At 39.0% G+C, this 25,387-nt stretch overlaps 1 protein-coding gene across 1 annotated transcript in view; it reads left to right on the top strand.

The window, feature by feature from the left end:
• The first annotated feature begins 3,076 nt into the window (after positions 1-3,076).
• The window catches only part of PHLPP1 (PH domain and leucine rich repeat protein phosphatase 1), a 292,324-nt gene continuing 270,013 nt past the window's right edge, over positions 3,077-25,387 (top strand). Inside the window, exon 1 of the mRNA XM_007486860.3 lies at positions 3,077-8,048. Within this exon, the coding sequence (XP_007486922.2) occupies positions 5,864-8,048 (2,185 nt within the window). The 5' untranslated portion in view covers positions 3,077-5,863. The remainder of the gene's footprint in view (positions 8,049-25,387) is intronic.

Below are 25,387 nucleotides of genomic sequence, written 5' to 3'. Positions count from 1 at the left end.
CCGACAACCCTTGTTCTTTTTTTTTTAAACCCTTACCGTTCCACCTTAGAATCAATATTGTCTTTTGGTTCCAAGGCAGAAGAACAGTAAGGGCTAGGCAATGGGGGGTTAGGTGACTTGCCCAGGGTCACATAGCTAGGAAGTGTCAGAGGCCAAATTTGAACCCACGATCGTCCTTCTCTATGTCTGGCTCTCAACTCACTGAGCCACATAGCTGCCCCCAGACAGCCTTTCTAAAGTAACCTTTAAAGACGGTTACAAAATTACCCTATGTATTTTCTTCACCAAACTAGAAATTCCCATTTCCTTCATCTGATCCTTATATGATATGGACTTACGCTTCTTCATCATCCTTGTTGCCCTCTCTATTTTATTAATATCTTTCCTTAATTGAGGTAGAACTGAACAAAACACTCCACATGTAGTCTGAACAGAGTACAGTAAAAGAGGTCTCTCACCTTTTTATATATGAAAGCTAAGCCTTTCTTGCTTATGTCCCAAAGCACACTTTTTCTTTTTTTAGCTGCCCCATTATACTCTTGGCTCACATTCAACTTGTAGTTGTCAACATGGAATCTAGAAACTCCCAACTTGTAGCCTGGTAAGATCTGATGAACCCCATACGTTTCTGTGAGAATCCACCCTGACTCTTCTTGTCTCCAGAAGCCTCTCCTGGTACATCACACCCCCCTTTTGAGGATCAAACTTGGGACCTTCAGCTTACAAGACTGAAGTGCTGCCTACTACACTGAAGTCACTCAGCTTAGGTTTACTCTCCACTTCAAGTAGATTGCCTTTACTTTGGGGTCCATTATTCAGTCTGAAACTGCTAGCCTTCCCTTCAGGGTGGATTCTCACAGGAACTGGGAACAAGGACAAGCTTTGGGGTCTCCAGCTTACAAGCTAGTCCTAAAACTTGGGGTTCATCAAATCTTATTAGGCTACAAGTTGGGGATTTCTAGATTTCATGTTGACACAGTCCACTAAAACTCTTAAATCTTTTTTTAGATGAAATGTTAAGCATGCCCATTCTGTCTCCTATTTGTGAAATTGATTTTTTTAGCCCTATTGTAAAACTTTACATTTATCCCTATTTTAATTTCTTTAAAATTTTTGTCCTGATTCTTTCATATTTTAGCCATTCTGACTAGCTCTGTATTATCAGTAAATCTGATTAGCAAATATCTCATGGATGTATTTATGCATTTATCCAAATAATTGATATATATGCTAGACAGTAATCCCTGGAGCACTCAGTGGAGATCTCCCTCCAAAAAAGACATTGACTTCTCTTTTAAGACTAGCCATTTAATTTGCTCCAAATCTTATTATTATGGAGATCACATTCATTGTTTTCAGTGACTTCCTAATATTTGCTTTTTCAAGGGCCCCATTGTAACAAAGAAAACTGCTAAGGTAGAAAACCTGCACTGAAAAAGCAGTTAATTTTGATAATGCTTGCAAAACTTTATAACTTCACCTCTCTTTTGAGAGAAATGTAATTTTTTTTGACTTCTCATTTTCTGAGACAACTTATCTCTACACAACCTATCTTCAAGGGCAATACATTTTCTTTACATAGGGATCATATTTTCTTTTAACATTATTGCTTTTTGCTTTCCTTTCAACTTTACTTCTGTGATTTGCATTCGCAATTGGGATCTTTTTTTGTTTTGCTTTGTTTCTTTGGTGAGAATTACCACTATGGATTCAAGTTTTTCTATTTTGCCCATTATTTGATTCACAAGCCACAAATTCTGCTTTTATAATTTTTATTTCTCTTCTAAACAATTCAGGAATAACCTGCTGTAGTTCCATGCTTTCTTGGGAATCCACAGAGTCTTCTGCCTCATCAGGTATGAATTTATTTTCCTTTGTCTTATAATATTCATAGATATGTGACCTGATTAGGTGTTCAGAAGGCCATATTCCTTCTGTTATTAATAGACTCCTGAGATTTCTATAATTTTAAGTTCCCCCTGCTCTGCGTCCCTTAGTCTTTTTTTGCTCACTTTCTGACTCCTTCCCCTTTAATGGCATTTCGATGGGACTGGAGCTCAAAACTATTTTAGCTTCTTTCCACACTAAGCAATTCATCTTTTACCAGTCTTAATCTCTGCCTCAAGTGATTTCTAGAGGAACAGAATGGGCTACAGGTGAATGCTAGGTATTTTGCCTTTGGCTTAGTGGAGTGCCAAATACATGCCCAGTTCTTTTTTTCCTCAGTTCTCTTGCTGAGTACCATTGTCACACAGGGTGCTGCCATGATATGGTCCCAGCCAGAGTGAACTTCTGTCTTTTAGTTTTCAGTGGCACTGAGAAGAAAAGAGGAAGCAAATAATGCTCAATTCTTTTGTAAGCCCATGGGTTGGTTTGTGCAGACTTGCCAGAGCATGGTAGGTAATAGGAGGAGTGGTGAGAGTAAGTGGGTTCAGAATGAAAAGAATTGGATCTTCTGCTGTTAGTTCAGTTGCTTTTCATATAATTAGGGCTTTTGGTATCCTAGACCTTGGAGACAACTAGAATTGCTTTATTTCTTGTGCATAATTACTATTTAAGATAATTTTGGGTTTGTCAAGATTGGAGAAAAGCATAATCTTTTAATTTGTTTACCTAACAATATTACTAACAATATTGCATCTCATCACTGAATAAAGTCTATTAGGAAATAAATTGAAACTATCTTGGAATTTTCAAATGGTATTGCTAAATATCAGAAATATTAAATACTAGCTCAGCTGCTAGCATTTCAAAAGAATTTATTATTGAAATTTCCACATTTTCTTTATTTTCATCCCTCATCAAGAGCAAAAGCAACTCCTATATACAAGAGCTAAGATTTTTCCCTTGTTTGCCCACAAATAGTATTATCTAAGCTCACAACAGTGAACAAAGTAAAACTCCACAGGCATTAGGAACCCCACCAGCAATGTGATCTTTCCTTGAAAGAAATGTTTTGTATATAAGTAGCTTCAGAAGATAAAAGACCAAAAGGATAAAATTAAAAACAAAAACAAAAACAAACTTCTGACAGCAATGGGTAAAGACAGGTATCAGAGAGAGAGAGGAAATATAGTTCTAAAATTTCTTTTAGTGATCTCAAATAAACAATTGAGTATTCCAGAAGCCAGCAGTGATACAAAGCTGCAGTTTATGATTAAAAATAAAATTCCAAAGTAGTAGGTTGATCCTTAAATGTAGCTCTAGACACCATAAATATAAGGGTAATATGAGAAATTTATTTCCTTTGTGCAAACCAAGGAAGATTGTAATGTTTGCTAAGAGACTAACATAAGGAAGAAAGGTCACAACTGAAATTTAACATGGATCATTGAATCTTTTCTTAAGTACTCCAGTGGATCCATGATTTCATCAGAAGAACATTCTCTGCAACCTTTTAGATTGTTACCTGTGCATGTCTGCTCATCCTTTGTGATTCTTTTCTTTCTCTTCCTGTGAGTTGTGTTTTTGTGTGTGTATGTGTGTGTCCACTCAGGATACTGGAGGCCTTCCTCAATTTCTCTTGATATTATTGTTAGGATTCAGAAGAGCAGAAGGCTTTAGGCTTTCTTCCAGTTATTCCTAGCTCTTAACAACACAACCAACTCATCTTTATTGACTAAAAGTTTCCTTGATAATATCCTGGAGATTTTTAAAGTTCTCTTTTTGTTATGTAGTTTAGCCTGCTTATATTTACCCTGTACCTCTCCACTGTGATCTATGTGATAGTCATTTTTAGTTCTTTGGAGACAGCAGTGGTTCCATTAATTGCGACCATAGAATTATATCGGTAGAACACTGAAAAAATTTAAAATACCATATTAAAGTATCCAATCAGTTTGTTGGTGGTTAGTTGCAGTTCTTCCTATATAGCCCTAAGATGAAATATATCTTTGGTACTCTTGCTTCTCTACCTCCCATCCAACAGTTTTATAAGAAATCTTCAAATCTAACTCACTTCTCCTTTCTGAGCCTCAATGGCTTCATCTGCCAAAAAACCCAAACAAACTTGTTCTTAGTAGCAGTGATCAAACTTGTTAGTCTCTAGATTTTTTATTAAAAATTATTGTTTTTAGTTGCGTCTGATGCTTTGTAATTTCATTTGGGGTTTTCTTGGCAAAGATAACGGAGTGGTTTACCATTTCCTTCTCCAGCTCTTTTTAGAGGGGAGAAAACTATGGCAAACAGGGGTAAGTGACTTGCCCAGGGTCCCAAAGCTACCAAGTATCTAAGGCCAGATTTGAACTCCAAAAGAGGAGTCTTCCTGAATCTTGCCTCAGCACTCAGCTTCCTCTCAGATTATTGAGGACCTTCCCCAAAGCTTTTATGTGTTTTTTAAATCAATATTTACATTGATTATATATATTTTAAATCAACATTTATATTTTCCAGATTAGAATTTTTTTCCTTATGAGAAATGAAAATATCTTAGTATTACTATGAAAGTTTTGATCTCAAAGGATCCCCTAATAGTCTCTGGGACTCCAAGGTTTGGGTGTAGTCTAGATGATTTTTAATATGTCCTCCAGCTCAGTCTTATTTTAGCCCAGAGGAAAAGTATTTGATAATCATTACTCTCACTCTAAATAGGGTTTCTCGTTCTAGGAAAGCAAATCACAGATCTAGACCCAAAAGGGGCCTTACTAGTCCTCTACAGCTCCTCATGAGTAGGTACTGTTGTTTTTACTGTCTGCATTCCTAGGATCTTGCACAGGGCCTGGGACAGAGTAGGTGCTTAATAAAGACTTCTTGATTGATAGATCTATTTCAACCTCTTCATTTTTTGTTGTTCACTGGCATGTGATTCTTCTTGAACCCATGGATCCTACTGCCTATGAAGTTTTCTTGGTAAGAATACTGGAGTAGATAGCCATTTCTTCCACTAGTGGGTTAAGGTAAAAGGAGGTTAAGTGACTTGCCCAGGGTCACACAGCTAGCAAGTGTTTGAGCCTGCATTTGAACTCAGGTTGTCCTTGACTCCAGAGCCAGGGCTCTATTCACTGAACAGCCTAGCTGCTTCTCTTCATTTTACACTGGAGGAAACTGGAAGTTACTTGCTCATCTTCTCCTGAAGTATCCCGCTGAAGGTCACAGGGCCTACGGAAGCAGTACCTGGAGTCAAGCCTAGGTCCACCTTCTGTGCACAAAGATGCTGTGTTTCTGTAGAAAGTGTACGCTCCCCGCCCAAAACTGAAGGACACACCTGCTCCATAGGCTCGGTTGGAATGGCGGTTATGGATGAGGAAAAAAGTGTGAAGCGCTTCAACCTCGAGGGACACTAGATTCAGCTGGAGAGATTTTTTAGGCTACGTGTCCTCAATGGTCTTCATTAGGCAGCAGGAAAGGACCAAGGGCTATTAACCGACAGACCCAACAAACGCCCTTCCCAGTCCCAGGTCCAACAGTAGAGGGCACAATTCCCATTCAACACAGTCAAGCTCCAGGGCTAGAGAGGGAGGGCTGGTGTGAAGGGGCCGCCGGGATTGGTAGTCTTTCATTTCCACTTGTATGGAGTGTCCTATTCACCTGGAACGACATTTCCCAAGATGCTGCGCGCAGCTTCGGATTCTCAATTTCCCACCCTCCCTCTTTCTCCTCCTTTTCCCACCTGGAGGCAGTCTCGGTAGCTTAAGCCCGAAAGAAACCTCCCAGGAAACTGCCCCTGTACGCACGCGTCACGTTTGTTTACCCTGAAGCCCCGCCTCCCTCTTCGGTCTCTTTTTGCCCTCCCCGTGCCCCGCCCCACCTCGCCGTGGAATGCCGTCATGCCAACGATGCATATTCATGAACCGGCTCGGAGCTTCCCTCTCCTCGTTCCCTCCCGCCTTCCACCCTCCTCAGCCCACAGCATGATTAATATTCAATGAGCACTGCTTCTGGGCGACTTGTTCTCCCGGGGAGGTGGGGGGAGGGGGCGTGGCTAGCGGCCCGGGCGCCCGAACCCGGGGCGGGGAGGCGGGGTGGAGGAGGAGGCGGTGGCGGTGAGGCGAGTGCGCGGGATGGAACCCCGAGACACCGACGGAATGCTCCGAATTGCCACATAATCCCCTGGAACGGCAGCCCCGAACGCCATTGGCTTCTCCCTCCCGGTTCCTCCTCCTCCTCCTCCTCTGCCGCCCTCTCCCACCTTCGCTTCACCTCCTCCCGCTCCCTTCTCCTAGCTCCGGAGCTGGGGGGGGAGACGCACAGCTCCACTGCAATGGAGCCAGCCGCCGCGGCCACGGTGCAGCGACTCCCAGAGACCAGCAGGGAGGACCGGGCTCCGGCTCCGGCGGCCGCAGCGGCGGCGGCTGCGGCTGCTGCTGCGGCTGCGGCCGCGGCTGCTTTAGCGGCGGCGGCGGCGGCGGGGGGCGGTGGCCGGAGTCCGGAGAGTCTCCTGCCTCCGGGGACTCCGAACGTGCTATTCCTTCCGAGCGGCGGGGCCGGGGAGGAGGCCCCCGCCGGGCCGTTGCCCAGCAAAGCTGGGGGCACGGTGCGGAGGAGGAGGAGAGGGGCGCCCTTGCTTGCGACCAATGGGGTTCCCCCGACCCCCGGGGCGGGCAGCGGCGCTAACTCCCTGCTCCTCCGGAGAGGGCGGCTGAAGAGGAATCTGTCCGCCGCCGCCACATCCTCCTCCTCCTCCTCCTCCTCTTCTTCCTCGGCTGCCGCCGCCTCCCACTCCTCCAGCGCCGCCAGCCTGGCCGCCTCTTGCTCGGCCTCGGCGTCGCTGTGCACCCGGAGCCTGGACAGGAAGACGCTGCTGTTGAAGCATCGACAGATGATGCAGTTGCAGCCGTCCGACCGGGACTGGGTGAGGCACCAGCTGCAGCGGGGCTGCGTTCACGTCTTCGACCGACACATGGCCTCGACCTACCTGCGCCCGGTGCTCTGCACGCTGGACACCACGGCCGGCGAGGTGGCGGCCCGTCTGCTGCAGCTGGGGCACAAAGGCGGAGGCGGAGGCGGCGTGGTGATGAAGGTTATGGGCAAGGGGCCCTCGCCGTCAGCCCAGCTCCAGCCGCACCCGGGGCCTGGGCAGCGATGGGTGGGACCTGTCATGGATGCCCCGACGGCCGGTCACGGGGGCGATCCCTCTGGCATTTGCGGGGGGCTATTGGCCCGAAGCCCGGACACCACCGGCTCTGGTCTCGGACTGACAGCACCCGAAGACGGGCCAGGGGAGCACCAGACGAGGAAAAACGGGCTGGGGGAGCCCGGCGAACCTGCCGTCGGAGGGAAACCGCGCACGCCCCCGGGGGATCTACAGCTCCGGAGCGGGGCGGGGAGATTTGTGGGATGTCTGACCCACACCAGCCCCGCTTCGGACTTCAGCCCCGGCGATCTGTACGCTGGGGTTCCCAGTTCCCTGTTGGGTGACTTGCGGCCGGTGGACGGCGTGGTGGGAGGCCCGGCCTCGGACACCGAGAGTTTTAGCCTGAGCCCCAGCGCCGAGAGCGTGTCCGACCGGCTAGACCCCTACAGCAGTGGCGGCGGCGGCGGCAGCGGCAGCGGCAGCTCCTCTTCGTCGGAGGAACTGGAGGCCGATTCTGTCCCAGTCCCTGCCCCTGCCCCTGCCCTTGCTCTTGCTTCTGCTCCAGGCCCTGCCCCTGCCCTGGCGCCGACGGAGGGGTCAGTCCTCGCCCATCACCCTGGTGGCTCAGCTTCGCCTCGGGCCTGCGGGCCAGAGGCAGAGAAGCCGGGCGATTTCCCGCCACTACATCCTTCTTCACTTGCTGTGCCGGCCCAGTCGCCACCGAAAACCCCGAAGGGGGTGGACAGCCGGGGTGGGGTCTCCCAAGACGGCCCTCTAGAGAAGGCAACTACAGGAGGAATTAGTGGAGAGGGAAAGCCGTCGCCACCTGGACACGGAGGAGCAGCGGACAAGACCGCTCCGATGCCCACCCTGTATGTGCAGTTTCACGGAGAGACTACCCGTCGACTGGAGGCACACGAGAAGCCACTGCAGATTCAAAATGACTACCTCTTCCAACTGGGATTTAGGGAGCTGTGGAGGGTGCAGGAGGAGGGCATGGATTCGGAGATTGGGTGCCTCATCCGCTTCTATGCAGGTAAGAAAAGGGACCTCGCTCCTTGGGGTTATCGATTCGGAGATACCACCCTCCTGATATTAGATATGAACCTGTTTTACTGGAAAAAGAAATGTTACAAGTCCCCCTTCCCTCCCATCTGGAGTGCATCAACTTTCCAAGGGTAAACGTAACAACTCCTGTGTGTTTTTCATCCATTGTTTCTTCAAAGCTGTTAATACGAACAACTTCTTAATCTTTAAGGTTTTAGTCTTAAGTGCTGAGGGTTGGGGAAGAGGGTGTCTTAATCACATAAGTCGGTGTGCTACATTGATGCAACAGTGTATTTAATGTTTAGATTGCTTTCCTCCTGGACCCTTCTTTCCTAGTTGGTCTATGGCTATGAGTCAGTTTTTGATTTCAAGAAGCTTTCCTCTATCATTTTATTTTCATGCACTTCCATTTTATAGAAAATAACACAAATATATGTGAATTGATTTTTTACTTGCCACTCCCCCATGCCCATGACATTCCTAAGAAACCTCAGTACACTTGCTCTGCTCCTGGCATTTTATTTTGTTCACCTAATCACTTTTTGTTGACATTTTTTTCCCCTTCACCTTCCTTGTACTACTCCAATTTCAGGTTTGATCCTGCTGTTTAAAATGATTAGTCTAGCTCTTTCTTCCTCTTTCTTGTTTAGTTGCTTCCTTGGTCGTTTTAGTCCAGAGAACTGGCCATTGAAATCTTCTACAGAAACTTGGCATAGGTAGCTAGGTCAACAGATCATGTTTGAATCACAAGAAGGAATGAATAGCAGGCTCACCTTCTCATCTCAGATTGGATTTGATGCCCCTTCTATTCTCTGCCATCTCAGATTGACTGGTGCTGCTTTTTTAGCTAGGAAAACTTGAGGGGATGCTGACTTTTGGAAAGGATGAACATAGAACGTTCTAGTTGACATTTTTGTGAGTTATGTATAAACCATATGTATCTTTTCTCTGGTCGGATTGTTTCTCAGTGAAAAGTTACATTATTAGCATGTCCAACTAAAGCATGAGATTTTCCCTGCCAACTTCCCAATACTTTACTAGTATCGCTAGCATTTAATGTATGATGGGTAGTTCCATATATCCTAGCTACTCTTATTTTCCTATGTTGTTAAATATCAAAATTTGCAAGAATTTTTATGCCCCCAATTTGTTTTTAGGTCTGACAGTTAGATCTGCTCAATTGGTAAAAAGTGGCCAAACTACGGAGATGTTCCCCCACTGAGTTTGATTAAAGTTTTTCTAAAATGATTCATTATTTCCTACTTTAAGAAAATACAGTAAATACAGAAGCTAATGTCTTATTTGAATGAAGTCCCTTTAAAAGTTTGATAACTGTATTAAAGTAAAATGTTCTACTTTCGAAGTTCTTTAAAGGTTAAGTATTGGGCTATTTTTTTTTTTACTTGATTCAGTGATTTAATCTTTTTCCTGTTTTTCATAGAATTAGTGAAATATTCTTACTTTATCAAAGCATTAAACATTGCCATTGGATTAAAAACATGTCCAATGTTACTCTGGAGTGGCCAGTCTCATGATCAAAATAAATATAATGAGCAAATGTCTCTAAATCATAGGTATTCTGTATTTTAAATTTAACCATTTAGAACTACTGCTTTGTCAAAATATCATAAAGGTTTCACATTTTTTGGTCCTCATTGAAAGGCCTCACTGATGCCAATATCCCACATTAAAAGGTGAATTTGGTCCCAGTCTTTATGTGTCAGATAACGAAGTGCTAGATTTTTCATAAATCCTTTTTCCTGAGTTTTATTATTTTTTCTTGACATTTCCCTCACTTAAGTCAAAATTGCTTTGGACCAAAAAAAAAATCATATAAGTGAATACACTGGAGTTCTCTGTAATAACACTTGTTATAGATAAGATAGGCTTAAGTTGTTGAAAAATAAAAAGCTTGCTATTAACTCACCTCAGAGTAGGGGTGACCCTCAGCCCTCTGTCTTAGGGAGCCTTTAGGTGGGCTAAATAGCACAGGGTAAAGCAGCCAGTGTTTTAAGATATTACAATCTTTTTTTCCTGCAAAGATATAAACAGGCAAATTTCAGTGTTTCTTCTGAATAACTTGCTTTGCAAAGAGAATGAGAAAATTCAGCTGCTGTTGCTGAAATAATTCTCCTTATTATTTTGTACTTCATGATTAAATGGCAGAGGTGTCTTTCTGTTTATATGGTTGGAATTAAAGAGACTTGAGAACCTGCAAACTTAAAAAAAACTTCCTATTTAAGTAACTTATCTTTAAAAGAAATTTAATCTTAATATTTATTGCTTGGGAATTTTCTGTCTCTTAGCTTAACAATTAAGTTATTTTTCTATGTTGTTTTACATAAACCGAACCAGAGTATTCTTCAGAATCAAAGTAAGATGATTTTTAGGATCTCAATTTAAATATTTATTGGAGGGATCAAATGATTTTCTTCAATAGATTTGAAGGCCTATATTATCTAATTAAAGTTAAACCTATTAAGCAGTTTTTCTCTAAGTTGATTTAAAAGACAACACTTTTAATGTGACATTTCTTCATCTAAAGTTGCTATGTGTAAAAGCTGTTCAGATATTAGTTTGTCATTCTGGAAGATGTTTTAAAATTGTATTACCTTTTAAAATCATGCTATTTAAAATCATGCCTGAAAGAGAATTGTCATACATACCATAAAACTCCATAAATGAAAATTGATTGGCATAACTTATGGAATCATAAATATTAGTGATTAGAATGCTGTAAGCAATTAGAACTAAGAGCCTGTTGATGTAATAAATATTGGAGTGGCGTTAAGCCATATGTTTTCTTTTTCAGAATAGAACTACTTTTCACTGCATTTTCAAAGCCAAATTCTAGCTATTTCAGTTCAAGTTTTAACAAGGAGAAATGGTGTTGACAGCCCATCCATTGTGTGTAATGAATATTTGTACCAGGCATTTTGATGTGTGACTCATTGGGATTGCTCTGAAGTGAATATCTTTACCTCTCCTGTTTCCTCTCTTCACCCTTCTGGAAATTACAAAATCTTGCACTAAATATATGAAAACATAGAAGATGTTTTTCATCTTTAAGTAGTAATATTGATTTTCAGGTTCTTATGACTGTAATTATGTTACTATTGGATAACATAATGAACATGTGACACCAGTATGTGGTGGAGAATAGACTTTTCATTCTAAGAACAAAGGTTTTTAATCCATCTTTGCTAAAGTGCATTCTCTCTTTTCTTTACCACTATTGTTTCTTATCCATAACAATGATGACATTTGATTTTGTTGTCTTTCAATGAGAACTCTTAGTAGTGTGTTCACATATCTTATATCATTCTTACAAAAACCTAGTGAAATTGGGAGGAACAGGTATTCCTTTTTTAGAAATGGAGATACTCATGCTATCTTGCCTCAGGTTATTTGTACATAGCAGAGCTGAGAATAGAACACAGGTGTTCCAATGAGTAGTCGAATCTTCTTTTTACTAAACTATGCCCAATTTTATATTTTTCTAGCATTTGAATTATTCATTAAGTTAAAAATGTTCAGAAAAATCTACTATTTATGCTTGCATTATAGTGAGGTTATTTAGTCACAAGTGGTATTTCTCATGCACACATGCTCATTTTTGCAATGCAACTTTTGAAAAATGATTATTTAAGGGAACAAAAAGACATTAGAAGCCCTGAATGGGCGTTTTAGTTACAGATGTCCTGACCTTTCAGGTGGTGTGAAGATTTTAGTTTTTTAATCTTATTAAAGTAAGCCAGCATTTGTTAAACTTGTTTTACTCTGTTATGCTAACATCTTTCTGGGCATGACCTTGCCATGGTGGTGACTTCACCACTCAAGCTCTGTTGTCCTACCAAGTTGGAAAAGCTTTGGATGTAGGCATGGTGACAGCCTTTGTTATCTGACAGTCAGCTGAACTAAGCCTAGAGAGGCTCTTCATCATGTTGGCTTGAGGGTGATAAATTTTGGGGCCACTACTACTCATGAAAATCTTGTACTAAGTTGCATCGGTGTTTTGAACTTCTGTAGTGGAGAGAATATTCATACTGATCAGATTCTTGAGGATTTAAGTTGGAATTAGCAGTTCATTTGAAAATTAAGCAGTATTTGTGTGGATATTGAGTGATGATTCAGTCATTAACATTAATCTGTGGCAACAAGTCAACCACCAGTAGAGTCAGAAAGAGCTATATTATTTATAAGGTGCTAAAAACATTTACAATAAAAACTCTATCTTATTTAAAAATTATGAGAGAGGGAGAGGCTTATTCAGAAAGGGTATTTTGGATATCTCTTTCTAATTAGAATTTGTCATGTTGTAGTCCTTCATTGTAGTGAAAGTAATTGGCTGAACCATTTTTGACTCTTCTAATACCTAGCCCAGAGCTTTTTCCACAAAAGCACATTAGAATATGTTAAGCAACTGAAACTGTCCCCCATGTGTTGGTGTCACTGAGGCAATGATGTTTTTTTAAATAGACATTTCTCCAATGGCAAGAGATTCAGATGCCACCTGCCATTAGTATCTTTGTTTCACATGTTCATTAGTTCCTCCTGGGCTAGAGAAATTAGAGGCATTTTTTGAGTGAGCAGTCCTTAAGAGGTGGGCAAAGCTTTCTTTGAATAGATGATTTTATTTTTCTTTTCAGAGGCATCTCCTGCTCTAGTTTTGAGATGAATTAATGAGACATCTGTCAAATGAAACATTTTAGATGAATGATTTTTGCTATGTTCTAGGGTTGAACATTCTAGCTGGTCAGGAGAAGGGTTTATTTGTCCTATGAGTCTGAGGAATCTTGAAGTCACTCAATAGAAAAATAATTCATTAAAGGGGCCTGGTATTTCAAGAGGGAGAAAGAGATGACATCAAAATGTCTAAAGCAGCTTGAAAATCCTTGGGGAAAAAGAAGGCCTTTTTAAAAGGGGTTTTTCTGAAGAAGCTGGATTAATATTGTAGAGTGTCTTTGGCTTCTTACTCTTCTTTTGTTCTTTGAAAAGCCAAAGATGAACATATTCTGAAGGAATAAATACTAGAACTTCTGTAAAAGTTTGAAGGGGTATATTTCTTCTTCAGCTTGTGCACTTTTTGTAGTCCACATATATTTTACTCTTTGTGTTTGTATCTAGTTTTCATGGGCACAGCTATAGTAAAGTCAGATATTTGAAACAATTTAAGAAACTGGTAAGATCAGCCTTGATTTAGATTTTATGATTTTTTTTTGGTTAAATAACATGATTGTTCAAATTGTGGCTTTTCCACTTATTAGTTGTATGACATTGATAAGTCATATTGTCTCTGTACCTCAATTTCTTCATCTGTAAAATAGGGATAATAGTACCTGTACCATGTTTCAATATGGTTGTGAGGAAATCACTTTCTAAACTATACTTGTAAATTTTAGAACTGGAAAGGACAGCAGAGGTCATCTGTATAATCTTCATTTTATAGATGAGTGCAGTTAAGCATATTGCCTAAAGTCACTCAAGGTATTGATCGGTGATAGGGCTAGAAATTGAATCTATGTCCTCTTGTCTTCCAACTCAAGTCCTTTTCCGTTGTTTCACTAGTGATTTGAATATTTAATTTTAGATGTGAAATAGGAAATTATATTTTGGGATAGAAATTGGTATTGACTGAGTGACTTGTGTATCTATTTGTAGCAATTAAAATGATTGTAGATTATTTGTAGCATATAGAAATGATCAGGTTCCCCATTTTATTTTTAATTCTAGTCTAAAGATTATAGTTTCTGAACAACACTTACTAAACCTTTGCTGTGTACTATACTGTACTGTGCTGAGGATGGATAGAGAACTTTTAAATAATAGCATGTCTGATTATGGAACATATAATATTTCCTATGCTGCTATTTTGGCAAAGCTTGTATCACAGTGGTAAGATTGATACTTGACTTGAACCTGTAGTTAATTTTGTCATGTAATAGTTATATATTAGGTACATTTCAAAATGCTATGTGATATGTAGGGATGAGAAGATCTTCACAGATGATAGAGATCGGGAGATTTCATGGAATAATGGTATTTAGTTTTGAAGGATGGGTTGGAATTCAATAGCTGAAAGTGGAGTGGAGAGAATATTTTGGGGATAGAGAAGTATATAGGTAAGAGAAAGTTGTATTCCTCAGAGTAGTACAATTTGGATGTGTACAAGAAGTTTTATTAGATGAAGAAAGTTAAGATCTCCACATGGTAGAGAGCCTTGAATGCCAGACATTTCGTTTGATTCTCACAAAGCTGGAATTAAGGGATGCTTCTTCCTACCCTTCCCACTTGGAACAGAGTTATGTAGGTCAATTAACTTTACTTGACTTGATTGCCTATTTAGCTTTTCCCTGATATATAGGATAATCTAGGGATATGTTTATAAGTTTTCATTAATTAATGAGATATTGACATTTCTCAGTCAGCTAAACTCGTGTCCCTACCGGTTCCTGAAATATTATTTGTTTAATGAATTGGAGTAACCTTTCCCAACTGTTATTCATATTTGCATAAATTAATTTCTTTAATATGCTAGGATTCAATAAATATTAGTTATTAAATATATAATACATTAAATATATAATACAATACTCCAGTAACTGGAGATTACTTTTCCTTTTGAAAATATAGTCCCACCATTTAGTTTACTCAAGATACCAAAGTCTCTTCTTAAGAATTCTCTTCCTCTTATTTTTCATAATAAAGGTTAGAATTCCATCAAAAAAGAAGCCTTCTCCCTCTTCTTCTGAACTCTTCAGTTTCTTTATAACCTTTACAGAAAAATGAGCAATGTCTTCACTGTCTCTCAAGCTTTTACGCTGAAGTTTCCAGAACTCTTCATAAAATTCTTTGTAATGTATCTTTCACAAAATAACATTTAAAACAGTTCTAACAGCAGAGAAGTTCCCTCTCATCCTCTTTCTTTCTTCTCCATAGTTTCTCTCAAAACATCTCTTCTTACTCTCCTCAATGTTCTTTCAAAAAATTGCCAGCTCCAGCTGCCAAATTCTAGCATTCCATTTGGCTGTTAAAGCTACAGTAATAGTAAAAATATCTTGTAGAAGTGACTTTTGAAACATATACTCACAATAGTTCTATGTGGTGTAGTGCAAGTGTGACATTTTGCAGGTAAGATAATTGAAGCTTGTGATTCTAAAGTGCACAAGAAACCAATTATTTAAAGTGGTAGAACTGAGACTCTAGTTGAGGTCTTTTGATTCTGAGTACTGTACTTCCCCTCTCAACAGAGATGTCTTATAAATATATCTTTGGAACCCAGAAGTTCCAAACAGGAAAAGAATAAAAATGCTTTATTTTTAGCTCATGTAAGAATTTGTATTAGTGAATTCTGTGCTTTAAAAAAATCCTAATAATTTTTTACTTATTTTTTGGAAATTGAATTTGTTTACAACAAAATGGATTCAGTTCCTATTGGGCAAGTCAGTTTTCTTCCCTAGGACTCATTTCTTCATCTATAAGATGTCCTCTAAAGTCTCTTACATTTCAAGAGTTATAATCTTGTGGTTCCCTTCTATGAAACTATACACTGAAAAGGCTAAGCCAATTGTGGGAAACTTTTATTGCAATGTCCTAGTAATTTTTACCTGTTTTTCATAGGCCTATAGTTTTAGAGCCAGAAGGGATCTTTGGGGTCATGTCATCTAACCTCTTCATTTGACAGAGGAGGAAGCTGAGACCCAGAAAGATTAAGTGGATTATTCAAAGTTATATAGGTGGCAGAGTCAGAATTCAGACCCAGGTCCTCTGACTCTAAATTCAGCATTTGCTTATAATATCATGCTAAATTCCTTCAAAATCATTAAAAATACCTGCTGCAAAGTATTTTTTAAAATGCTGCATTACTAGTGAAATAGACAATATAAGATGTCAGATTTTCTTTTAACTCAGGGTTTCCTTTAAATTTTTTTTTATTTTATTGTTTTCCTCAATTATATGACAAAAAAAAAAATTTAATCTTTTTTTTAGTTTGAGTCAAATTCTCACCTACCCTTTCTCTTTTCCCATCTCCCTGAGATGGAAAGCAATCTATTATAGATTTTACATGTGTAATATGTAAAACATCTTTCCATATTAGTTATTTTGTGAAAGAGAATTCAAACAAAAGTGAAGAAATAAAGTGAAATATAGAATGTCTCAGTCTACATTCAGACTCCATCAGTTCTTTCTCTGGAGGCAATGGTATTTTTCATCATGAGTCCTTAGAGTATTGTCTTGAGTTGTTTTATTGCTAAAAATAGCTAAGCCATTCACAAAAATTCCTCATATAATGTTGCTTTGTATGTACAATATTTTCCTGGTTCTACTCACTTCATTTTGTATCAGTTCATGTAGGTCTTTGCAGGTTTTTCTTAATACATCCTCATCATTTGTTGTATGTCACAGTGATATTCTGTTACAATCACATACCACAACTTATTCAGTTAGGACTTCTTTCTACAATGGTCTCATACCCCAACCTTTTTTTTTTTAAGTTGAATTGCCAATTATGTTAATGGTGGTGGTATTATTATGATTCATATCTTAATGATATATGTGTAGAATCCACTCAAATCTTTGGAAATTGGTGTAATCCTTGGATCACAAGATCTGGCAAGTTCTACCAAACTAGAATATGGCCCTGGTCACTGAATGTCTATTTGAGGACCAATTTAGGTAAATTCAGAGAGGCCCAATACTAGAATGATGAATATAATTAGAAATATCAAATTTGGGCAAGGCAAAATTAAAATTATGAATTCAACTTAATACCCAAAGAAAAGAGAAGAGAATCATATAAGAAACTGTGAACTTTTACCACATAAAGTGTTTTTGTTTTTAAATGCATATATGTATATATGCATACATACACGACTATATATAAACATACATATTCTGAAGACCCAGAGAGAGTAAAGAAAAGTATGAACTGCATTCATGAAGCATTTTCACTGTAATATGGGGTGTCTATTCTTCTTTAATTTACAGTTGAAGACACAGGTCCTGAGAGGGGAAAGGACTTACTAGACTGAAGTCACACAGCTAGTCAAGCATCCATGCTGGTTCTTGTCCAGGAGAAGTTGTGTATATAGGAATTTGTTTCTTCTTCATGTACTGTGTGATTGGAGATATATTACTAGGGGTGTTTCTTTTGAGTAGTATTTCTTTGGTAATGAGGGAGTTTTCTTCTGAAGTATGTTGGACGAGAGATTTGACCTAGTCTTTCCTAACTCGATTTTGGCATTCCATAATGGGAGAAAAGTGTAAGTTTTGTACTGCATATATGGTTATGCTCTTTGTTGGGAATGCTTAGAGATAGACCCAATTTGGTGGAGGAAGTAGCTTTGATGACCCAACTTGCAAGATATGGATTCTTGTTATCATTTGTCCCCTCACCTCTCTCTGCATGACTAAAGTGAGAAAGTGGACACTCTTAGGAAGAGAGATGGCTGATACTGTGTTGCAAGTCTAGTCTCTGGGGCCAGAAGCTGGTCAAAGAGCCAGATCTCCTGGGCTGGCTGTCAGGGGTGTTGGAGCAGAAGCAGACATTCTCCCATGCTCATTAGACATCACTGGACTACTGACAAAGCAGGGGGTGTAGGGACAGGATTGGATTTCCAATCCAGTATTCTTTCTAGTATATCATGCCTCTGAATATTGACTTAGAGTTCTTGTTGTTTTTACTAGGTTAAATGAAATGATTGTAAACAAATTGATGAACATGTTTAACAATGTTGGGTAATTCCTTCACATCAAGACCGTTCAATTTTTTTTTTTTTAATTTTTACTTTTTTGCTGTGTGGCCAGTGCTTTTAAGAGGTTGCATATCACTTTGACAGATTGTATGAGACTTCTAATGATCTAATGGAACAGATGGACATTTTAACTGCACAGAGGAAAATTAGATTTCATTAATGCTACTCTCATGTAGAGGGTGATTTGAACTTTTAACAATGTATGTTTGGTTGAGAGGAAGGGAAATGTTAGATAGAGGATAGTGGTTTAGTGATTTGAAAGCTATATTTGATTAGAAAGAAAAAATGATAGCTTATAGTATTTTTATTAGTAGTAGTATTTTTAGGTATAAAACCCAAGATGAAGAAATTTTACTTTTAGCTTTCTTGAAGTTTTAAAGCAAATTCAGTACATACATATAAATTCAGTACATATAATTGTTCTTTCTCTTGCATTAAGAAAACATGCTTCTTTAGAGCAGTATACTTTATAACATTTAGGTCATTCAGTTGGATGCACACAACTATACCTTGAACAGTGATTAAAAACCAATTAAAACAACTCAACATGTTTTTGTTAGTGCCTCCTTTCAGTACCAAATTTGAGAAGTGCCATTGTTTCAAATTCCTTTCCCCTGTGAACAGAAAGAAAAAAAAAACAGAAAAAAGAAACCTTTTGCTTTTATTATAGTCAGTCATCTGTGAGTATAAATAGGTATATTAGGAGTGAGAGGGACATTTCCCTTTACCTTGGGTTGAATTTCAAATTAATCTCTTACCTTAAGCTGAATAACATTTGTTGTGTGGAAGTAACTTATCCAATCAATTAATTCCTTAGGGCTTGCTATTCCTTTTCCATAGGATAAAAGAAGCTTTAAAAACACAGAAACACAAAGGGAATAAAAATTCATTGCATGTGGTATATAGAATATGTACTCCAGATGCAGAAACAAAGGGAAATTTTTCCTCAATGGGAGTGTTCTTTTAGTGATGTGACTGGGGTGCAGCTGACAATGTCCTGTATAAACATTTGAGTCTCCTAGATGAAAAAGAATAAATGGTGCTATGTTCGACAAATTGGGACCCTGTCACTCCCTGTCCCTTTCTAGAAAGGTTGAGAGTGGGGCCTGGAAGCAATTTAATTAAAAAAAAAAACCAACAATTATTAATGAATGCTTTAAATCTCCCTTGAGACTTTTTAGGTACAAGATTTCCAACTTTTAATTACCAAATCCTAGTGAATCTTATATGGTATATCTAAGGTCAGGGAGGAAGGAAGGAGTTCTCTGTCAAATGTACCATACTGGAGCCTTCCCTGTCCTTTTGTACTTCCTTCCTCTCTGCCTTTATAAGATGCTTGCTATGACTGCCAAACATACAATCTTTGTGATTGACAACCCTTGTTACTCAGTACACATGATGCTGGGAATTACTTATAACCCTAGAAGAATCCCTTTGTGCTTTAGGAAGCTGGCAGTGCCAGTGGGGGCAATTTAAGCCCATGGCATTAGAGATAGTAAGGAAAGGAGCAGGATGCCAAGTCAGCTCCATTCCTTCTATAATAGAAGGTAAGGAGTTAAGGGACCCAGGGCTATTTAATTGGTGACACATGGCCTCTTGATCCCTGTGTTGCTTCTCAAGTTTCCTAGTCAGTCACTTGCTATCACTGCTGTTGGGAAGCAGCAGATGGGTGGGTATTTTGTGAATGTGGGCTTTTAAGAATGTAAGTTTCCCAGAAACTGTGTACCATCTCTAAGATGTCATCAACTTGCATGGGTTCTATTCATTTTCTCTGCTAATGATTTTCAAACCAACCTATTAAGCCATGGAACTACCTGTGGATCAGTTTGAATTCTTGACCATGTGCTTACTGTGGGGTGCTGGAATGTTGCTGGGGAAGGTCAGGAGATTTTGATGATTGTTTCCTCTACAAATTCATACTTTATGATTTGAAAATTGGACTATTCCTTGCAACTCACCAATCCTTTCATTCATCTCTTACTCATTCAGCCTTTTTATTTTATTTATTTATTTATTAAAACCCTTACCTTCCGTCTTGGAGTCAATACTGTGTATTGGCTCCAAGGCAGAAGAGTGGTAAGGGCTAGGCAATAGGGGTCAAGTGACTTGCCCAGGGTCACACAGCTAGGAAGCATCTGAGGTTAGATTTGAACCCAGGACCTCCCCTCTCTAGGCCTGGCTCTCAATCCACTGAGCTACCTATCTGTCCCCTCATTCAGCCTTTTTAAAGTAGCCTTTTCTTCTCTTTTTTACCTCCAAATTTCCCTGAATACTATTCTATACTTTTTTATCTTGACTTATTTACTTCGCTTTACATCAAGGGTAGGCTAGTATATCTTGATCAATAACTGTTCAACTATTCAACTCTTCTTTGAGAGCTTGACTATTTTACTTACTATGGCTATTTATCTCCTTTTTGTTTTTCTTTTTGTTTGTGTAAAGGGCTGGTGGTGGACCAACTAAAACACAATGACAAACCATGATTCCAGAGTCCCAGTGATGAAGAATGCTACCAACCTCTTGACAGAGAGGTAGTAGACTCAAACACAGAAGGCAACATACATTTTTTGACATGGCTAGTGTGGAGATTTATTTTGTTTGATTATGCATCTTTGTTATGAGAGTTTTTTTTTTTTAATGGGGTGGGGTAGGAGGAGGGGGAAAATGCTTGTTAAATGAAAAAAGTTAATTTTTAAAAAGGCCAATTTTGGACCCTTTGTCAGATATTTCAGACAGTTTAATGTATTGGACTATCCACTGGATTTGGAATCAGATTATTTGGATTCAAATCATAGCTTTAATTATTACCTGTATGACCTTGGTTGAGTCATAAGCTTTCAAGCTTCAGTTTCCTTGTCTGTAAAATGGAAGGGGCAGATTTAGATCTTCTGTGATCTTTTGATTCTTTAACCAGAAGGAGGATTTATAGTGCTCTGGTTGAATGTCTGTTACATTTTCTTCTGGTGTCTTGAACCTTTCATGGTCTGTTCAGTTTACATACCATTTCATCTGCTTTAACTCTCACAACAACTCTCTGATATAGGTAATCCAAGTTTTATTTCCATTTACTGGATGATGAACTTGGACCCAAAGGAAGAAGGGAAGTAACTTGCCTGCGATCATGTCACTTGGAAGTGATTGAACTGGAATTCATCTCAGGCAGGGCCTCTGGCTTCCAATCCAGCATTCTTTGCATTACTTCCTACATGGATGAACTGAGAAGGATAATCCTAATGCAGGAGAAAAGAGAGATGTTGAGCTTCAATTCACCAGACCATTAGCACATTTATTGAAAGATAATATGAGAGATGAAAACCAGAAGAAAGAGGAGGTTGTCATCCAAATAGAATGACTGTAGCTTTTTCTGAGTAAGCTTTTATGGTAAGATCACTTATTAGATGACCCCAATATTTGACTAGTTCTGGGTTTGGAAACCTTGCAAAGCTCCAACTCTCTTTGTTTTGGGGTAGACTGTTAGTTTTTATACAGCAAAACTTAAAAAGGAATGGAAATATTACTCTAACATCTTTTGTTGTCACTTAGATGATCAAATCCTGATAGAGTTTTGAGGTTTCTAGCATCACTGGACATACACATGCCAGAATTAGATGATCAGTCCTACCATATTGTTATCCTGTGACTCCCTTCTGAAATCCTTTCTCTGAGCCTGATTTTATATCAGCCCCTTGTTGAAATCTTCCATAACTCCCAATGCTACCTTAGCTCTTTCTTCTCAGATGTCTCACACCACTTGTTTTGGACCTCTCATGTATTTGTTATACTGTAAGTGGTACTCTGTTATACTCGTATATTTTTTCTTATTCTCCGTGATAGTCCAGAAAGTCTAGATTGTTATAGGTCTTTGGGATCCATAAGATGTGTTAGGATATCTTTGCTTTGGTCACAGGGTGCCTCTCTGCCCTTCTTCCTCTGCTTTATCCTATTCCATGTGCATACTTCCTGTCTAATTTGTTTTGAGTTTCCCCTAGGCAGTACCTACAGCCTCCTTGCTTATGTAATCTGAGATGGGAAACCAATCAGATGCTTCTGAATAAGAAACTCCTTTCCATAAAACTCATTCCCAAAGATTGTCTCAATGAACTGCCCAGGGATCTGGCATGTATTAGGAGAAGGGATGTAGGTGGGTAGCCCCTCTGAAGGACCATTATGCCCTCTCCCTAATCCTCATTCTTTTCCTATTGTCAGTCCAAGGTTGTTATCCCTTCTCTTACTGCTCCTTGTTTCCCATCTTTCCCAAAAGGGTTTGATGACCCTACTGACCCCTCCCCCCCAATCAAACAAAAAAACAACCAGACCAAACCAAAACTAGCCAGATACTTAGGCCATAATAGAAGACTTTTTATCTAATACATTTTACTTTTGCAAGATCCCCTCTTAAGTTCCTTAATTGTTGTGATGGACTGAGATAGGATTCCTACTAAAAATATAAGCTTTACCAGGGAAGAGACCAGTCTTGTTTCATCTCTGTATGTCCATGACCTACCTAATACACAGTAAGGTGCTAAACTACCACTAGAATGAAATCTTTTGACTTCAGGAAACTAGGATAGCTAAACTAATTTTATTCTTTAAAGAATAAAATGCACAAGAAGAGACTATTCTAAATCAAACTTATGGCTATAAAACGTAGTTTTAAACTTTTTTCTCCCCCTCTTCTATGGTATTGATAAGCAGAAGAGCATTATGAAAAGAAAGTTAGATTTGGAATTAGGACATCTAGTTTGAATTCTACCTCTTCTTTTTAGCTGTGGGGGCTTGATCAAATCATTTAAGCTCTTTGAACTTCAGACTTCTGCAGTATGGATAAAATAATACATGTAATATCTGATGTACAGGATTGTGAGGAGAGTGCTTTGCAAACCATAACTGTTTAATAAATGTGGTTGTTAGATTAGTTAGGAGAAACAGACCTTGTTTCACTCTTACCTCATGCATGTGACTTGGACCAAATCAATTCCCTTTTAGGGGCCTTAATCATCTCATCTCTGAAACGAGAGAGTTGGATCACATGACCTCTAAAGACTCTTCCAACCTTTCTTTCTCAATCTATGATCCTGTGTCTTCTTATTATGAAAGATTTGTGTTCATGACTTTCTAGAAAACTTCCAAGGTAAATTCACTCATTGTTTCATTGAAATTTCTCTAGTTCTTTTTCTGGGTTGGAGGTGCTGTGGAGGGGGATGAAAAGGGGAGAAAGGTATATTGTTGTAACTGCTACGTAGGTTGTCCCATGGCAGTTCCTTTTTAATATTTGACTATAGTCTACATACTCAAAGAAATAAAATTATTAAAAAACTTATTTGGATATTGTAAGTAACATTTCCCCCCCCCCAACTCCAGATGGCGTGTCCAAGTTAAGTTTCATTATATTTCAGAGACTATTGCAGTAGGATGAAGCTGCCACACATGATCTTCTTCTGCTGCTTCTTAGATGTTCAAGTGTAGCTGAGTAATTTATCAAAAATAAATAATAGAAATAAAGCTTTATTTCTAGAATGAGACGATCTAGTCTGTAACAAGCCTCTAGTACCAGTTTTATATGAGACCATTTGGGAAGAAAAAACAACTCCCCTGTCACCATTTTGGTCTATATGTTACCATCTGTTCTTGTATTTAAATCTGCACAGATGTTAATGGAACTTATTAGGGTGTATGAAAGAGAGAGGATTCACCATGATTTGACACTGGTGCCAAAGGAAAATAGCAAGCTATAGTTGAGAGTAACATTTACATAGAGAAGAATTTATAATGGGTTACTGGTTACAAGTTCATTGTAGACAAAGTGTTTGGGTTAAATGGTTTCAGATAAAATTTCAAATTAAACATTATTAAATGCACTAATAACATGTTGGAGAGAACACAGAACTTGAAGTCAGGAAAGATGGGCCAGGCACTGCCACTTATTGACCTTGGGACTATGGACATTAACTGCTTTTATCTTCAGTTTCCTTATTTTTGAAATGGGAATATAACTCTTGAGTTGTGTAAACCTCAAAGTGCTATTTAAACAAGAAGTGGCTGCTGTTGCTATTATTATTATTATAATTATACTTCAAGGATCTATTTCAAAGATGTAGGTAATCTAGCCATTAATATAGATCCTCATTTCCTCTGTAACTTAGATGACCTTACAGAGTTTCTGTGGCTAAAAACATCACCCTATGGCCCATCTGGAGATGAGCCTCTTCCAGTTTTTTTACGGTTGACCCTAGATAAGTCTTTGATGAGCCAGTTATTAGAGTTCTTTCCAGTATGTAGGACCCAGCAAAGCTTGTGCTTCAGTGGCATAGCCTTTGAGAACCCAGTTATTTTGTGTCTCACTATGATGAAGCACCATAGGAAGATTTAGTGGAGAAGTTGTCTATAGATTATAATGGTGGAGGGGTTTGTGAAAGATGTTATTTATATAGTACTAATGAAGTCAACTTAAAAAAAAAAACCCAACTACTTTCCCATTATGAAATACTCTGTTTTGATGGCAAAGGACTATGTAAAAGATGATATTTATAGAGAACTAATGAAATCATAAATCTAACGCTTTTTCCTTATCCCTAATGTAGAAAAAAGAATGCTAAAAATAAAATTATTATTTGCATCTTACAATTAATTTTAAGAAATGTTTTCTATGGAGTTTTATTATATTGTTTAGGTTGTTCTTATATTTAGGTTCAAGCTTGATTAAAGTGTAAGAACTGCATACTCGAGTCTAGTTCAAGTGGAAATGCCATTGCTAATTACCATTAAAGCTTAATTCCCTGCCATATTTTGTTGCTATCATTAGCACCTATGTTTCCACGATGAAAGATTTTTGCATGAACCTAGATGAACTCATTACAGCCATTCCAACATCTGACAAACTGATTTTCATGGGGAATTTCAACATTAATGTTGGCAGCAAAGGAGAACATTCATTACCTTTTGTTGGATTGGAAAAGCTGGAGCAGTTATGACTTCTTGCTCCATAATGAAGTAATCCAATTGCTCCTGCATATACCACTTTTGTCCCATGAAACAAGAGAGAACTTATGAATTCAATTGCAATGTGGAAAAGATCTCATTGATTCATAACAATATCCAGGAGCTGCTATATGCTGATGCTGGCATTATAAAAACATACCTATACAAAGACTCATGAGAGGACAGAGATTGCTTTGTACCTAATACCATGTCCTAGATGAATGGTGAGCCATTGAGGTCATATGCCAACTTGGACCAGAGCATTCAAAATTGTCATTGAATTCTGTTACCTTGGCAGTAGATTAAGGAAAAGTATTATTTATGGGTAGAGATGTAAGAACTAAGTCAAGACATCTAGTTTATAGCTTGTCCTTTGGTAAGCTTGGCACATGACTTATAGAATATCTATAAGTGACACTTGCCTCTATACAGCCTTGATAGTTTGTAGTTTTTTGTTTTTGTTTTGTCTTGTGATTTTGTTTATATAGGAGGAGCTCATGAGGAAACTTGGTCTACCTATACAAATTGGCAACTGTCCCGAAATTTATAGTCTTAGAGAGCTACCTGGGCTTTGAGACATTAAAGAGACTTGTTC

Source organism: Monodelphis domestica, chromosome 3 (assembly GCF_027887165.1).
Source record: "Monodelphis domestica isolate mMonDom1 chromosome 3, mMonDom1.pri, whole genome shotgun sequence".
Lineage (NCBI taxonomy): Eukaryota > Metazoa > Chordata > Mammalia > Didelphimorphia > Didelphidae > Monodelphis > Monodelphis domestica.
This window is presented reverse-complemented; position numbering and strand designations above follow the sequence as displayed.